An 18653-nucleotide genomic window follows, 5' to 3' on the forward strand; every position below is an offset into this window, starting at 1 on the left:
CTTGGTGAATTTGACAGACCTTGTACACACTTTGACACACCCTAATCCTAACACTAAGACCCTCTATTTATACTAAATAGAAATAACCATTTCTAACGGCCCTTCAATCACGTCGAGACACATGACGCTCTGCATGGATGCAACTACCCATTATGTTCCACGTGTACCTTCAATAGTTTTAGATAAGAGCAAAGTTTCCTCCATTATTTGAATTTCGAATCTCCAATTAAAATCATCTTCAAACTTTTAAAGAAACAATTCTAAGTCCTAACTGCACGCTAGCCCTTGTCACCTAGGGACTTTCGACTGGATCTCCCTAATACAACATTTGATCGAAACATCATCACCTAGTCCAAATATCTTCCTTTTGATAATTCTAAAGTGGACGTCAAAATTATGAACTAATAGTATTTTTTAAATAAATGGAATAAACTCCTATTGAAGCAATAACTTGGAAATTGACTTATTATGACAACCCACGTGGAAACAACGATGGATATAACAATGCAGTTAGTGGAAACAAACTATAAAAAAGTACAATATGACAAGTTTTAATGAAAAGAAGTGTTTTTAAAAAATAACAAGAGCGATTTTAAAGAGTCTTCTATATTTCATAATAAAAAAACTAAACAAACTGAACAATGGCATCCGAATTAATAGGTTTGAGGTGAAAGTCTGAAATGGCATATTTCTTTCAGTTAGGAAAAAATAACACATACTAATATGTTTGCAAAACACTGATTTTCAGCTTGTTAACATTTCTAATAAGGAGGACAGACAACACGAACAAAACATAGTCTCCCATTGTTAATCAAAACACATTTTCATACTAAAACATAAACTGTTAAAGACACGGAAATTATCCAAAATTCATCTACATATCAATGATGTCTAACTCACACATCCAAATTCAGAACAAAAATCCACTTCTTTGACACCATTTGCATTCAACAAGTCTCTTTCATTATCAAGATTCTCCTCAGCAGCAACCAACTTTGCCTCTAGCCTTCTTGTTTCCAGCTTTAGAACTACAACACTATCTTTCAGTTTTTCAACTTCCATAGCTTTCTCCAAAACACTTCTCATTCCCAATGCAGGTTGAACATAGGGCTCTAGCCAAGTAAGATCAAATTTAAACTTGGCAAGTCTATCCCATAAAAGTTGAAATTCCTTGCAAGTTTTCATATTCATGTCACTCACTTCTCTTGTCTTAAGAAAATAAAGAACTCTCCCCAATGCAGCAAACATAAACTCTGTATCAGGATCTTTAGTAGGTTCAAGGCAAACAGATGAAAGAGAGTCTAAATCTAGGCATTGATCTTCCACTTTAATAGGTGCAGTTTGACTTTCAAATGTTAAATGAACTGATCCGTGGACTTTTTTCTCAAATGCTGACTTACAAACAAAAATTCCTACAACAACAATACAGGCATCATTCACAAGAAAACCCTCTTCAGGATCAAGAAGCTTATCCAATGAAACGATTGAATAACAACCCGAGTTATCTTTACTTGCATTGAAGATGTACGCATCTTTAGGTCCTGCAAAGTTCGTGGACGAGGAAATGTCGATAAAGGTAAATATCTTCCACAATAAACTCCACTTTAAGGCCACAAAGCTCACTTAACAAACGTCAAAAACCTTTCATACCACAATCAACATCATTTCTATTGAACTTATTACAAATTCTCACAAATTCAACTATAAAGAGTCTATACTATTTCATTTAATGTTTAACCCTATAATGAGAAGAGAAAAAACACCTTTTATGATTGACTTATTGGTATCGACTTGATTGAATACACCTAACATAAACTTGACATCTCTCCTCCATCCCTTAGACATATTAGCAGTTTTCACCGCCTGCAAAACAATTGATAAGTGACCGGCTTCATTTGTACCCTTTGGATGCAGATTAATCCTCCTAAACCAAAAAAAAACCCAGAAGCAAATCAGAATAACAAGCTTTGTATTCAATATAATTCAATTTGGGGAAATTCATTCAGATAAGTATAAACCATGGATATCCGCCAAGGACAAAATGCTCGTGATAAACGCTCATGTTCAAGCGAGAGAAGTTCTCAAGCTTCCATATAAAATCCTCAAACTTCTCAACACCCGATTCTTCATGCCCCTCCATGTCTGCATTATCAAAATGATTTTTAATTAAAAGACATTGATGACTAACTGCAACAAATATCAAATACTATCAAACTTGGAATTGAGAGTAACAAGAGTATATAAAAAACATTTTAAAAAACTGACGGTGAAAAATGGAAAAATAAAATCAATGATTTAAAATTGCGGTTGTACAACAATGAAAACCACTTAATGTTATGATATTTAATCTATAACAATATATATATGAAAAAATTGGTTTCAATCTAATCTATTTTCACGTATATTTATTAAAAAAACGGACAGACACAGAATACCTGTCTGGATCTGTACCTGTATGAACGCTAGTTATATTAAAATAATTTAAGTTTTGAAGTTCAAAATTTATAAATTTTAATGAAAATATTTGAGAAAATCAAACAGAATTGCCCTGTCCACTACAGTTCATAATACACACGGATGTCTAGTTTTAAAATCACAGTCCAATTGTGATCTAATATAATACAGACCACAATATTGTGGCCGCAACTGTGTTTTGCGACCACAATTTAAAACCATGAAAAAATCAACAAAATAAATAACCTATTAAGAAAAGAATAGATAGGAATAAAGACTGGTACCCACCCGTCAAAGATAAAGAATAATATTTATGTAAGGTACGGTAGACACACAACTGCTTATATATAGAAAAAATAGGGATAGTTTTGGTGCATTGAGTAACGCAATAAGCAGAAGCCGTAATGAAGTACTACCGCTACAATTACCCTCTTCATTTTTTCTTCGATCCTATTTGTAAACTTGAAAGACACAGTTTACAAATAATTTCTTTAAATCAACATTTATTTTAAAACGGAGGAAATAATTAAATTTTCTTTAATTACAATAAAAGGTCAGCACTTTAGTTTCTTTCACAGTTTGTGTAATTTTAAATTTAAATGAGTATTCTCTTGTTGCATAAGAGTATCTTAAATGTCTTAAATTATAACAACATATTTGTGGTTTTTATTAATAAGAGTCTCGATGAGATTGATGCTAGGATAAAAGGTTGTGTAGCAAATTCACTAATTGAAACCCAAGCCCCATGCAATGGAAAAGCCCTTGGAGCATTTTTAATAAGAGGAATAATTGTTTATTGTTTGAACTAGGTTGTGTGGGACCTATTTCAATTGTAATTTTAATAAACAATTTATATGTTTATCCAATCGATTTGTATTTGCCCCCACCAATTATTAAAATTAATAGTATCATTTAATCATAAACATCACTTTTTTTTTATTGTTTGAAGAAGCAATTTACACAAAATTTTAAATAACGAGAACCCCACATGCATCTACTCTAATAATAAAAATAAAAATACTAAACTCTAAAATTTAAAATTCACATATGCATTAAACAACCTGTTTGATGCTCTTATAAATTACAAAAAAGTTTTTTTTATCTAAAATATATATGATGAGTCCTTGATGTTGTCTTAAAAGCCTTTCGGTCAATAACTAGAGGAGTAAGTGATAAATCTTTGATATTTATTTTTGAGAAATAAGATAATGACATTCATGACCTTATCTACCATCTTAATGCCTCACCCATCAATACTTATGCAGATTTTTTATTGAGTTAAGGTTGATTGCATCCTCACTTTCCAAAACCTAAAATTGTCTTTGAAAAAATTTATCGGTGTCCCATTTATAATATATTTGTCTCACTTCTAAACTTAACTCTTTTGTCCCATGGTGGACGTGCCTTGTTGAGAAATACATAACATTTGAACACACCAAGACTTGTTGAGAAAATATATAAAATGTGTCGTATCTTAACAAATGAGAACATGTCTTCGCAAAACGCAATCGCACGCTCGTGGGATGGATTAAACAGAGACGTCACCGAAATTTATTTATTCCTAAAAAAGGAAAGGGGAAATATCAATAAAATCCAAGAAAGAACGATAATGATATTGGTCGCCGCAACCAAATCAGGGTTCAGGAGTCGATTACGCAAGAGGAATGTATTAGCACCCCTCACGTCCGTTGTACTCAACGGGAACCGTTTGATTAGTTGTCCGCGTTAGTGTTAGCTTATAAATGTTAGGCTTCTTGATCTATTAAGAGGGAAAGAAAAATAGGATAAAAAGAAAAGAGTTAATGTTTTTGGAAATTTTTACTAATGTGCCTGAAAAGAAAATGGCGGCAGGATTAACTTCCTTCCAAAGTGCTCCAAACTCGACTACAGACTCTATCACAGACTCAATTACACAATTGTGGTAACACTCCAATGCGAAGCGATTACCACTTTATAAAACTGAATATATGCCTAAGTGAAACAAAGTTGCTTCTGAGTTTGCCTTGTTCCAAGTTCGGATCTTCGTCTGCTCTAAGTTTGGGTGATTGTAAAAGTGAATTCACGTTTCTATTTATAGGCAAGTAAAAAGATGGAAATGACTTGGATGCCCTTCACTTGAAAATATGAGGGAACCGTTTCTTCTTTTTCCTGTGCTTTCTCATCCGTTTCTTCTTCTTTTTCTTCCTTTTCTTCATTTTGCTCATTAATGCTTGGAGATTTAAAATACCTGCAAAAACAACTCGAATACTTGCGGAATAATCGGAATATTAATTAAAATGGTATGATCTTTGGGTGTAAATCAAGGCAAATATCTGATGTATTTTCGCATTATCAGTCACGTTTGAACCTGTTATTGAAACTCTTTGAATATTCCAATATCCAGGTCATGTATGAACTTGTTTTTAAAATCTCTTTGCATATTCCCCAGTTGTCTTTCCTCCAACATGATTGTTATCTCCAGTGAATTTCTACCCTCATTTTTTGTTTTATATGGGTCACCGTTACCATATGTATCCATCATTCCCCATAAATCTTTGTTTCATTTTGCATCCACCATAAAGCATCATGATAGGGTTTATCTTATGTTTGATCATAGCCCCATCAAATAAAAAACAAAAAGAGTTATTCTTACATTCATAGCATCTCATATCATTTACATTTTAGGATCAAAATTTGGTATTCTTAGTATTTAATTTTCTCCCACTATGATCATATGAAAACTGTTCTGCTTCATATTCTCTAGTTGAAGATACTTACATAGGGGCAACTGTCACACCCTGATTTTGACCCCGAGTCGCTACTTCAATACATTCATCATAGTTGTTGCATCTCTGCATAACATAACATGCATTCCATACTACATAGTGCTTAAAATATCAGTCGAAATGAATTTTCTAATGTACAGGTAAACCGGTTGAATCGGTTTTCAAATATATGTCAAAACAGCAAGCGATTTTTTTTTCAAATTAAGCTTGCAGACATCAGTTTTATTAATCTATGTTTTCATGTAGTTTAATCTGATATGCTCGATTTATTTTTCAGACAATTTTTCGGTCACATTTTGACCTGTCTGAACGTGCGGCGCCTATGGTATAGACTTTGAATCTCATTTTGAAAGAGAGAAAAAAAGAATGTATGAACGAGTTTTTTTTTCTTCTCTCATTTTGCAAACCTAAAACTCTTTCTCAAATTCTTCTTCAAAAATCTCATGTCTATTGTTCACGATATTCAATCTCATGTTGTTATTATATGAACAAAAATATCACAACCATTAACCTTATATTCATACACCATACTATTCTCCCATTTTAGTTCATGAGAATGATTCACACATTAACTTCATAGACCACAATCTCCCTTCTCTCATTTTACAGAAACAACTTAAAAAAAAACTATCTTCATAACCCCTCATTCTCACCTTCAACTAACCACTTAAACCACCATAGACCACATGATGTACTCTCCAAAACCATCCAACAGTTTCAGCCAAACAACACCTCATAAAATGCAGATTCATGTTGCACCTCGATACCCTCTTTTCACCACACAAAAATGAACTTCCCTCCGCTCTACTATTCACGCAGATTCCCTCCAAACCCGCGTAACAACCCTAAACCACCACCGGCGCTGCACCCGTTTTCTTCCCTCCATAAAGCCGTCCATTTCCAATCCATGGCCGATATTAAGATGCTCGCATAATGATCAAAAGTATGATAAAATAGATTTGTTTGTGTTATTATCCATTCAGATGGGTGTACCAATACTTTTGGCTATCACAAATATAATTTTGAGAGTCAATACTCGTGTTAATCTAAATATATGAATCCACACTTGAGAGTTGGTTTTGCATTACACATACAGATTGAAAACCTTGCTCCCATAATGAACTGATTTCATCCTATTAAAGTCTTCCACACATGAAAATGATAGCTCATAGAATCATTTACCAAGTAAAGAGATTCCCATATTTCCAATAGACTTACATTGATTCATAAATTTACCATAAATCTTTTCCACCTTCCACGGTTTAGTTCCTTTTGGACATATCATACGACCGTGCATATTATTTTTATGTTGTTCAAAGCCAACAATATATTCTCCCTCAAGAATAACAATCGGTATTAGATCAACTCTAATTTTAGATTAGGCAAATGGCTCATTCGAATGACACCTCCCCATTGATTTAGGGCTTCTACAAATGTATGCTTGTTGTTAAGTAATGACTAGGTTGAATATCATAAGCATGAAATTATTTGTGTTGAGAATAATAAATAGGTGGATCTTGACAAGACCAAGGTAGGGCCCAATGCCCCATGGCAGCCATGGCGGTGGTAGAGGAGATTGTTGCCTCAACCATAGTGCAACGTGATATATATCTACTTAAACCTTGTTTCAACTATCAAACGGTGAAAATTAATAAATTGATTTCAAGGGTCACAGAATTCAACTATGTTATTTCATTCTATTCATAATTTTTAAAAAAATAAATGGTTATGTACTTTTTTTTTAAATGGAATAAACTCGTCTATTGAAACAATAACTTAGAAATTGACTTGTTATAATAACCCACGAGGAAACCATGTAGAATATAACAATGCGGTTAGTTGAAACAAACTATCAAAAATTACAATATGACAAGTGTTAATGAAAAGAAGTTTTCAAAAGATAACAAGAGCGATTTTAAAGAGTCTTTTATATTTCACAATTATAGTTTTCTTCTAGAACTACAAAAGGACTTAACAAATTGATCAATGTCATCTTAATTAATGGGTTTGAGATGAAAGTCTAAAAATTGATAAATAATCGTTGATCTTCCAAATTATTAAATTTGGTTATTCACGAGATCAATCAGATTGATCGTAGGACATGTGCTAATTGTTTTAAAGTAAATTCTAGTAAAGATGAACACTCCAACAATGTCTGTGATACTGATGATTAAAATTCAGACAGTAAAAGACTAACATTTAAAGAGAAAAATTGTAAAAGAACTGATGATAACCAAATAGCAAAGACAAATGTTTGAAATAAAGAAGTACTAAGACTGTTTGAAATAAAGAAGTATTAAGACTCCTTGAAATAAAGAAGTATTTCTAAAAAAGAAAAGGTAAATTGTATTGCTTCAAAATAACTATCAATGATGTAAACAAACGTACATTTCTGAAATTACGGTTCCTCTTCACACGGGTACTTGGTGAATTTGACATACCTTGTACACACTTTGACACACCCTAATCCTAACACTAAGACCCTCTATTTATACTAAATAGAAATAACCATTTCTAACGGCCCTTCAATCACGTCGAACACATGACGCTTTGCATGGATGCAACTACCCATTATGTTCCACGTGTACCTTCAATAGTTTCAAATAAGAGCAAAGTTCCCTCCATTATTTGAATTTCAAATCTCCAATTGAAACCATCTTCAAACTTTTTAAGAAACAATTCTAAGTCCTAACTGCACGCTAGCCCTTGTCACCTAAGGACTTTGGACTGGATCTCCCTAATACAACATTTGATCGAAACATCATCACCTGGTCCAAATATCTTTCTTTTGATAATTCTAAAGTGGACGTCAAAATTATGAACTAATAGTATTTTTTAAATAAATGGAATAAACTCCTATTGATGCAATGATGGATATAACAATGCAGTTAGTGGAAACAAACTATAAAAAAGTACAATATGACAAGTGATAATGAAAAGAAGTGTTTTTAAAAAGTAACAAGAGCGATTTTAAAGAGTCTTCTATATTTCATAATTATTGTTTTCTTCTAGACCTACAAAAGAACTAAACAAACTGAACAACGGCATCCTAATTAATAGGTTTGAGGTGAAAGTCTGAAAATGCATATTTCTTTCGGTTAGGAACAAATAACACATACTAATATGTTGGCAAAACACTGATTTGCAGCTCGTTAACATTTCTAATAAGGAGGACAGACAACACGAACAAAACATAGTCTCCCATTGTTAATCAAAACACATTTTCATACTAAAACATAAACTGTTAAAGACACGGAAATTATCCAAAATTCATCTACATATCAATGATGTCTAACTCACACATCCAAATTCAGAACAAAAATCCACTTCTTTGACACCATTTGCATTCAACAAGTCTCTTTCATTATCAAGATTCTCCTCAGCAGCAACCAACTTTGCCTCTAGCCTTCTTGTTTCCAGCTTTAGAACTACAACACTATCTTTCAGTTTTTCAACTTCCATAGCTTTCTCCAAAACACTTCTCATTCCCAATGCAGGTTGAACATAGGGCTCTAGCCAAGTAAGATCAAATTTAAACTTGGCAAGTCTATCCCATAAAAGTTGAAATTCCTTGCAAGTTTTCATATTCATGTCATTCACTTCTCTTGTCTTAAGAAAATAAAGGACTCTCCCCAATGCAGCAAACATAAACTCTGTATCAGGATCTTTAGTAGGTTCAAGGCAAACAGATGAAAGAGAGTCTTAAATCTGGGCATTGTTCTTCCACTTTAATAGGTGCGGTTTGACTTTCAAATGAAAACCCCGGTTATCTTTACTAGCATAGAAGATGTACACATCATTAGATCCTGCAAAGTTCGTGGACGAGGAATTGTCAATAAAGGTAAATATCTTCCACAATAAACTCCACTTTAAGGCCACAAAGCACACTTAAAAAACGTCAAAAACCTTTTATACCACAATCAACATCATTTCTATTGAACTTATGACAAATTCTCACAAATCCAACTATAAAGAGTCTATACTATTTCAGTTAATGTTTAACCCTATATGAGAAGAGATAAAACACCTTTTATTATTGACTTGTTGGTATCGACTTGATTGAATACAACTAACTTAAACTTGACATCTCTGCTCCATCCCTTAGACATATTAGCAGTTTTCACCGCCTGCAAAACAATTGATAAGTGACCAGCTTTATTTGTACCCTTTGGATGCAGATTAAGCCTCCTAAACCAGAAGCAAAACCAGAAGCAAATCAGTATAACAAGCTTCGTATTCAATATAATTCAATTTGTGGAAATTCCTTCAGATAAGTATAAACCATGGATATCCACCAAGGACAAAATGCTCGTGATAAACGCCCATGTTCAAGCGAGAGAAGTTCTCAAACTTCCATATAAATTTCTCAAACTTCTCAACACCCGATTCTTCATGCCCCTCCATTTCTGCATTATCAAAATGATTTTTAATTAACAGATATTGATGACTAACTGCAACAAATATCAAATACTATCAAACTTGGAATTGAGAGTAACAAGAGTATATAAAAAACATTTTAAAAAACCGACTGTGAAAATGGAAGAAGAGTATATAACTAGAACATTGAAAACCACTTAATATTATGATATTTAATCCATAAAAATATATAAAAGGAAAACTTCGTTTTTGTTTAACCTATTTTTCCACTAATTTTATTTTCAGATAACTTACATAATAATTTTTAATAATTTCTATTAAAACCACTATTATCTTCTTTCACATAATTTATACTATTAATTTCTTATATAACTTACGATTAAAATTAATATTAAATAAAACAATATTATATATATTTTAACATATATTTATTAAAAAAGTGAACAGACGGACTGAGTGTCCATCTAGATCTGTACCCCGTCTGAACGCTAGTTAAAGAGACTACCGCATTAACAATATTATGATCGCAATTGTATTTTACGACCACAATTTAAAACCATAATAAAATCAACAAAATAAATAACCTATTAATAAAAGAATAGATAGGAATAAAGACGGGTACCCACCCGTCAAAGGTAAGAATAATATTAATGTAAGGTACGGTAGACACACAACTGCTTATTTATAGAAAAAATAGGGATAGTTTTGGTGTATTGAGTAAGGCAATAAGCAGAAGCCGTAATGAAGTACTACCGCTACAATTACCCATAACTTCGATTAAGCTCTCGAGAAAGGGCACAATTTACTAGATTGATTACTTTTCTAAATACAAAACCTCTTCATTTTTTCTTCGCTCCTATTTGTAAACTTACTAGAAAGACACAATTTACAAATAATTTCTTTAAATCTAACATTTATTTTAAAACGGAGGAAATAATTAATTTTTTTTAAGGTCAGCACTTTAGTTTCTTTCATAGTTTGTGTAATTTTAAATTAAAGTGAGTATTCTCTTGTAGCATAAGAGTATCCTAAATGTCTTAAACTATACTCAAGCCCCACGCATCATGTTTGTGGTTTTTATTAATAAGAGTCTCGATGAGATTGATGCTATGATAAAAGGTTTTGTAGCAAATTCACTAATTGAAACCCAAGCCCCATGCAATGGAATAGCCCTTGGAGCATTTTTAATAAGAGGAATAATTGCTTATTGTTTGAACTAGTTTGTGCGGGATCTATTTCAATTGTAATTTTAATAAACAATTTATATGTGATCCAATCAATTTTAATAAACATCACTTTTTTTTTATTGTTTGAAGAAGTAATTTACACAAAATTTTAAATAACGAGAACCCATCTACTCTAATAATAAAAATAAAAATACTAAACTCTAAAATTTAAAATTCACATATGCATTAAACAACCTGTTTGATGCTCTTATAAATTACAAAAAAGTTTTTTTAATCTAAAAGTATATATGATGAGTCCTTGATGTTGTCTTAAAAGTCTTCCGGTCAATAACCGGAGGAGTAAGTGATAAATCTTTCATATTTATTTTTGAGAAATAAAATTCATGATGTTATCTACCATCTTAATGCCTCACCCATCAATATTTATTTTTAAAAAAGGAAAGGGGAAATATCAATAAAACCCAAGAAAGAACGATAATGATATTGGTCGTCGCAATCAAATCAGGGTTCAGGAGTCGATTACGCAAGGGGAATGTATTAGCACCCCTCACGTCTGTTGTACTCAACGGGAATCGTTTGATTAGTTGTTCGCGTTAGTGTTAACTTATAAATGTTAGGCTTTTCGATTTATTAAGAGGGAAAGAAAAATAGGATCAAAAGAAAAGAGAAAATGTTTTCGGAAATTTTTATTAATGTGCCTAACAAGATTTACAAATCATGCTCCTACATATATCCTGGTGCAATAGAGAACTCAAGGCTTACGTAGTTCTGGGTAGAAAATGTTTCTTTGTTTTTTCGATTTTAGTGAAAACTACTTTGTTTCAATCAACGAAAAAACACTGTTTGCTACCCAAAACAAAAGGAGAAGGGAACGTTTGCATCGCGACCGAATGAATTTACAAATCAACATTCGTGGAAAAGGCGCAAGCTTACTCACACGTTCAAGTGGAAAAAACATTGTTTTTGCATCGTCTCAAGACAAAGCTACTTTGTTTCAATCAACGAAAAAACATTGTTTGCTACCCAAAACAAGTGGAGAAGGGGACATTTGCATCGTGACCGAATGAATTTACAAATCAACATTCGTGGGAAAGGTGCAAGCTTACTCACACGTTCAAGTGGAAAAAACATTGTTTTTGCATCGTCTCAAGACAAAGCTACTTTGTTTCAATCAACGAAAAAACATTGTTTGCTACCCAAAACAAGTGGAGAAGGGAACATTTGCATCGCGGCCGAATGAATTTACAAATCAACATTCGTGGGAAAGGCGCAAACTTACTCACACATTCAAGTGGACAAAACACTATTTTTGTGTCGTCTCAAGACAAAGTACCTTTCATTTGCAAAAAGGATTTGAGGATCAATCACACAATGGCGAGAAAAATGTGTTTGATTGGTTTTAAGTATTTTTGGATGATGAGAGAGTTCGGAAGGGCGATAACTACATCTCGTTTCCTCACTCTCGGGAGTCCGCAAATTACACCATGTTCCTTTTTAGTCTTATTTGTGAAAGAGTTTTGATATTTTTAGATGTTTTAAAGTTTTGACTTAAGAAAGCGCACTCGAAGCTAGTCGAGGTTTATTAAGCGTTGTGAGATTGATTTGAGGATGATGAGTCTTTGGATTGACGAGAACTACATCTCGGATCCTAACTCTCAAGAGCTCATGAACTACACCTAATTCCTTTCATCCTATTTTATTGAAAAGTGTTAAATAGTGGTTAAGTGTTTTTTACTTTTTGATTGGGAAAATGGCTTGACGTTGAATAAAGCTTTTGATTAACAATTGCAAAAGGTTTGACCTAAAATGGTTGGAGAGTTTCAAAATGGTTGAAGATGAAAAGTTTGAGAAATGGGGAATGATAGAAATGGATTGAAATGAAAGGTTTGAAATGGTTGAATGGATCGGTCTTTAAGAAAAGTACTCGACGTTGGATCGAGTTCTTATTTTTGTTCTTTTTTTTCAGTGTACAAGAAATAATGGACCACAATGAGGGGAGGCCAAATTTATCCTATGCTGTCAAACTAAACAAAAGTTGGTGCGACTGTGGAAAGTTCTAGACATTCCGTATTTCTTGCTCTTATGTCATTGCGGTATGCGCACATACTTGTTAGGACGCTTATAGCCATCTATTGGATATTTACAAGGTCATTACCGTCATGAATGTGTATAACAAAAGCTTCTCAGTGCTACCAATGGAGGAATACGGGCCTACATATGAAGGTGAGATAGTTCGGCACAACAATGAGATGCGAAGAAAGAAAAAAGGACGACCAAACATCACGCGTATTAGAACAGAAATGGATACGACTAATAAAATGATAAGATTATGTAGTATATATCATCAACCAGGACATAAGAACAAATGTCTCAATCTATGAGCAACATCTGCATCATAATTTAGTACCTCCTTTCAATTTTTGTAACCTTGAATTTTTTATATCATTATATTTTTGTTATAACAAGGTTAACAACAAACATAACTACAACATAAGCAAACTTAAAACAGAATATTTCTAACTGATTACAACAATCAAACTGATGTCATCTCGTCCAAACATCATTTGCCTAACATCCTTATCAGTTTTTACTCGCACTCAACCAAATATACTATCGAGTCTCTTAATACTTCTTATTTTTTCCCTTATGGTATTTTTCCATCTATTCAACGAACCAGCTCCCTCTTCAATTGATCGAAACTATAGGTGTTCCAGAAGAACATCAACATCAGAGGCTTGTCTCCCGAATAAATCACTTTTCCATAGCGGCGACGAACACCAAACATGTTTGCAATATGATGCAATGAGATGTGAAAAAATGAATAACATAATACCTCTATTTATAAAAATAATTGCACATTACACTGAGGCGTCAGACCAATTAGCGTCCCCTCTTCCAAATTACACATGAGCGTCAATTGGATTGGCAGCACAATGTATTGTAGCCAATCCAATTGATGCCTCCACTTAAAAATTAAGGGTAGGCGCCAATTGGTATGACACCTATGCCTTACGTGTTTTTTTTAAACTGGGATAAATTGGAAAAAAATTAAAAAATTGGATTATTTTGAGAATTTTTTGAAAATATATAATATTTGAGTAAAAGATTCTCGCATAGCGGCCAAAGGTATAATAAAAATAAAATTATTTGTGTTATTATGCATGTAGATGGGTGTTCCAATACTCTCGGTTATGGCAAATATAATTTTGAAACGGTGAAAGTAAATAAATTGATTTAAAGGGTCACAAAATTCGATTATGTTGTTTGATTCTATTATTAAATTTTTAAAAATAAATGGTTACGTGCTTTTTTGAAAAGGGAATAAACTCGTTTATTGAAGCAATAACTTAGAAATTGACTTGTTATGATAACTAGGGGTGTGCAAAAAAATCGGTTCATAAGAATCACTTTTAAAAATATGGTGAACCAATTTTAAAAACTCACATTATTTAGTTTGAAAACTAACCCAGATCCATTTTATTAAAACTACAAAAAACCAATATCCACTTTTTAAAACCAATATATGAATGGTTAGTCCATTTTTCAAACATAATGTATTTTGCTTTTTCTCTATTTTTGGTTCATAATTGACAATTAAAATAATGCATATTTAATAAATAAAAAAGTCATAAATGTTGTTTTCTATGATAAGATAAAAAAATACACCTTAATTACATTTTCTTGAATAGAGTTTTGTGTTTACTCATTGTCTCAAAGTGACGTGTTTAGTCTCTCCTCCCACATTCAACATAATATAGTAAGTACTTTTTGGTAAGTTGAAATTATATGATAACTAGTCTCTTTCCTTAAATTAATTCATTCATTAAACTCATGTTTATTTTAAGAAATCTCTTCCACTTTTGTAAAATAAAAGTAAAGATGGATGGAGTCATTAAAATAATAACTATAAAATACTATACAAAGAGAGAACAATTCTTTGAGTAGGTGAAACAAAAGAGAATTATATATATATATATATATATATATATATATATATATATATATATATATATATATATATATATATATATATATGTATATATATATATATATATATATACACATATATATATATATATATATATATATATATATATATATATATATATATATATATATATATATATATATTATAGGTAATTACTCAATTTTGATTTTTCAGGAATGAAATTTAAAAATATTTTTTTTACAGTTTCTTAGCATTTTTTGTTCGCCAACGAATAATGATTGATTTCAAAAGTGATTGGATAGAGTTAAGAAATTGTTGGAATGAAAACTAAATTTGAGGAAAATTTGATTTTAAAATTGATTCAAACAAAAACTAATTTTTTTAGTGCAAACCGGCTATTAACCAAATAGATCCAAACATAAACCGATTAAAAAAAATGGCTTTATTAAAATGGTTTTAAAAATCAAACTAATCTATATATTTGGTTTTATTTGGTTTGGATTTTGAACCATGCACATACGTAATGATAACCCTAGGTGGAAACAATGCTGGATATAACAATGTGGTTAGTGGAAACAAACTATCAAAAAGTACAATATGAGGAGTGTTAATGAAAAGAAGTGTTTTCAAAAGATGACAAGAGCGATTTTATAAGTCTTTTATATTTCATAATTATAGTTTTCTTCTAGAACTACAAAAAGACTAAACAAATAGATCAATGGCATCCTAATTAATGGGTTTGAAGTGAAAGTATGAAATGACCTATTTCTTTGAGTTAGTAATAAATAGATTTAAATGCATTTTTTGTTTCTTTAGTTTGGACATTTTAAATATTTGATCTTTCTATTATAAAATCAATGATGTAGACTCCTTAATTTTGACGGTCTTTCAATTTTTATGATTTTTGAATTTTTGTAGTCCCCTCTACTTTTGCATACGTGATATTGATGATTGAGATAAACAAATATTTTTTAATGATATATCATTGATGACAAACATAATTTATTAATTAATATTTTTTATAGAATAAATTAATAATTAATTGTTTTAATTAATATTTTTAGAAATTAATTATTTAAAATATTGAAAATAATTACTAGGCCTAAGCCCAATTCATAATAACATCCATTTCAAGTTTATGCCCAAGAAGACATTGGATAATGCATTTTTGACTTTTATAATCACTAGGGTTGTTTATGAAAAAAATCAATGTGGGACTCCAATTCATAATAGGTTCACTTTTGTCATCAAGTTCCCTTCTTCTTGCATTAGGAACATGCTTATAACGCATAGAGCCAAACACCTTCATATGACTCACTGATGGTCGTTTTTCACTCCATACTTCTTCAAGAACATTGTTATTCAGCTTCTTGGTAGGGCACATATTCAATATATAAACAACAGTCGAAACAACTTCATCCCATAAGAATTTTGGAAATTTCTTTTGCTTCAGCATGCATCTTGCCATGTCCAATATGGTATTGTTTCTTCTTTATGCTATTCCATCATGCTGAGGAGTATAAGGAGAAGTTACCTCATGATCAACATCATGTTCTGCATAGAATGCTTCAAATATATTGGATGTGTATTTGCCACATCCATCTGTTCGCATCACCTTGGTTTTCTTTTCACTCTAGTTTTCGACAAGCATCTTGAATCTCTTAAAAATTTCGAATACTTCGCCCTTTTTCTTGATCACATAGATCCACGACTTTCGACTAAACTCATCGACAAATGAAACAAAATACTTGTTTCTACCAATGGTATGCTCCTCAAAAGAACTACATACGTCTGAATGTACAACTTCGAGTATGCAAGAGGATCTTATTGGCATAGTCGAAACGAAAGACTTCCTGGACTACTTTCTGACTAGACAACCTTCATAGAGTTTGTCGACATCTCAAGACTTGGTATACGAGTTACCATATCTTGAGTGATCAGTTGATTGAGCGACATAAAATTCAGATGGCCGAACTTAGATTCCACAACCAATTATTTTTGTGGTCGACATCTGCTTTCAAACATTGCACCTCAGTCGAACTGATCATGATCTTAAATGTTCTATTCTTCGAGAAAGGAAACTTCAAGACCAAGTTATTTTGGATGTTGAAAATTTCTAAGGCTCCACCTTTCATAACCACTGAAAAACCCTTTTCGATCAGTTGTCCAACACTTAGCAGATTTCACTTCATTCTAGGAACATAGAGTACATATTTGATTAAGGCTTTCGCTCCATTACACCTTTGAATAACTATCTTGCTAGTACCTTCAGTTTGCAATGAGCTATTAACAGCAAGTTTGACCTTTCTCTTCTTTGATTCGTCGAAGTCTATTAACCATACCTTTCTACCATTCATGTGATTCGAGCAACCTGAGTCGACGAACCAGGTCTTGGATTCGGCATGGTCATCTATAACTACAGGCATAACCATTATATCATCAGAATCATTTGAATCTTAACGTGCAAGGTTCGCTCCTTCGTCCTTGCCTTTTGTCGATCCCTTGTCTTTCCTGTACCAAAAATGCTTGGCCAAGTGACCCAATTTTTCACAGTTATAGCACTGCACACCTTTTTTCTCTTCTTTGTATTTCTGATGGGAATTTCCTTTTCCTCTTTTCGAGGATTCAGAAGCTCTATCATCGACCTTATTCTTGTGAGTATTCGACCAAGACTTCTTGCCCCGAGTCTTGTCGATTTTTCCCATGAACTTGTTGGAACCAACATTATTCTTCTATGGCTGAGATTGTAGTGCTTGTATCAAGTCTTGAACTTCTTTCCTTTCGACGATCCTAATCTCATGCGCCTCTAACACACCAACCAAATCTTCCAATTTTAGGGTTTCAAGATTGTTGGATTCTTGAATAGCTACGATAATATGATCAAAGTGATAGGTCAATGTACACATTACCTTATCAACTATCATTTTATCAGTTAGGGTTTCACCACAATTCTTCATAAGATGGACGAGTTTCGGCACCTTCGACACATAGCCTGCAATCTTTTTGTCTTCTTTCATCGATAATAATTCATATTGTCGTCACAAAGTTTACAACTTAAAAACCTTGACTTTCTCGCCTCCTTTATAGTACTTGACAAGAATATCTCATTCCTCCTTTGCTGATTCATCATGAGCGATTTTGTCGAAATTAGCTGCATCAACCGCTGATTGGATGTAAAACACCGTCTTACAATCCTTCTTCTTAGCATCCTTATAAGCGTTTCTCTGTTTGTCGGTTGTATCTTCATCAACCGCAGGAACACCATTAGTAACCACTTTTATGCTTTCATGAAAGCCAAATAGATATTTCATTTGTTCTCTCCATCAAAGCTAATTCTTATCGTCAAGAGTTGGAAGGGAGTTTGGTAAATTTTTGTTGCCATTCATCTTTGCAGCGATTGATCAATAACAACCTACGATCCCGGAATCACAATCTCTAGCATGTGATTCTTGAAAACACGCTCAAGAATCTAACCGGAGTTCTAGATATCAATTTGTTAGTGCTTGAGCCACTTTTAGTGAGGAGAGAAAGAGAGAATAAAGAAATAAAGATTGTATTATTGAATTGAATTATAATAATGAATTATAAAATGTCTATTTATATACACCTAAGTGACTTGAATACTAAGTAAAATAACAAATATGTAACAAACCCTAAACCCTAATTAGCTTTTGGCTTAGGCCACATAACTCAACTTTGATTATATCTAATGTCTCAATAAATTTCTCAAACTTCTCAACACCCGACTCTTTATGCTCATCCATTTCTACAATAACAAAATAATTTTTAATAAAAAGAAATTGATGATTAACTACTCCAAATAACAAATAACAAACTTGGAATAGAGAGGAAGAAGATATAAAAAGCATTTGAAAAACACGCAGTGAAAATGAAGACAAAATCAACAAAATAACCTATTAG

General features: G+C 32.3%; 1 protein-coding gene across 1 annotated transcript; it reads right to left on the reverse strand.

Moving 5' to 3' along the window:
* Positions 1 to 891: 891 nt before the first annotated feature.
* Positions 892 to 2296, reverse strand: LOC127129813 (ubiquitin C-terminal hydrolase 12). The gene is made up of 3 exons (XM_051058939.1): positions 2019 to 2296; positions 1764 to 1924; positions 892 to 1541 (listed from the first exon to the last, which is right to left on the reverse strand). The coding sequence occupies exons 1-3, from the start codon at positions 2138 to 2140 to the stop codon at positions 892 to 894; spliced, it is 933 nt and encodes a 310-aa protein (XP_050914896.1). The 5' UTR covers positions 2141 to 2296.
* Positions 2297 to 18653: the final 16357 nt, after the last annotated feature.

This window comes from Lathyrus oleraceus, chromosome 3 (assembly GCF_024323335.1).
Source record: "Lathyrus oleraceus cultivar Zhongwan6 chromosome 3, CAAS_Psat_ZW6_1.0, whole genome shotgun sequence".
In the NCBI taxonomy this organism is placed as follows: domain Eukaryota; kingdom Viridiplantae; phylum Streptophyta; class Magnoliopsida; order Fabales; family Fabaceae; genus Lathyrus; species Lathyrus oleraceus.

Coding starts and splice junctions, on each gene's coding strand:
- LOC127129813 (XM_051058939.1), bottom strand. CDS start 2,140: ATGGAGGGGCATGAAGAATCGGGTGTTGAGAAGTTTGAGGATTTTATA. Junction 1,925..2,018: donor GTCCTTGGCGGATATCCATG/GTTTATACTTAT, acceptor TTTTTGGTTTAG/GAGGATTAATCTGCATCCAA. Junction 1,542..1,763: donor CAATAAGTCAATCATAAAAG/GTGTTTTTTCTC, acceptor CGAACTTTGCAG/GACCTAAAGATGCGTACATC.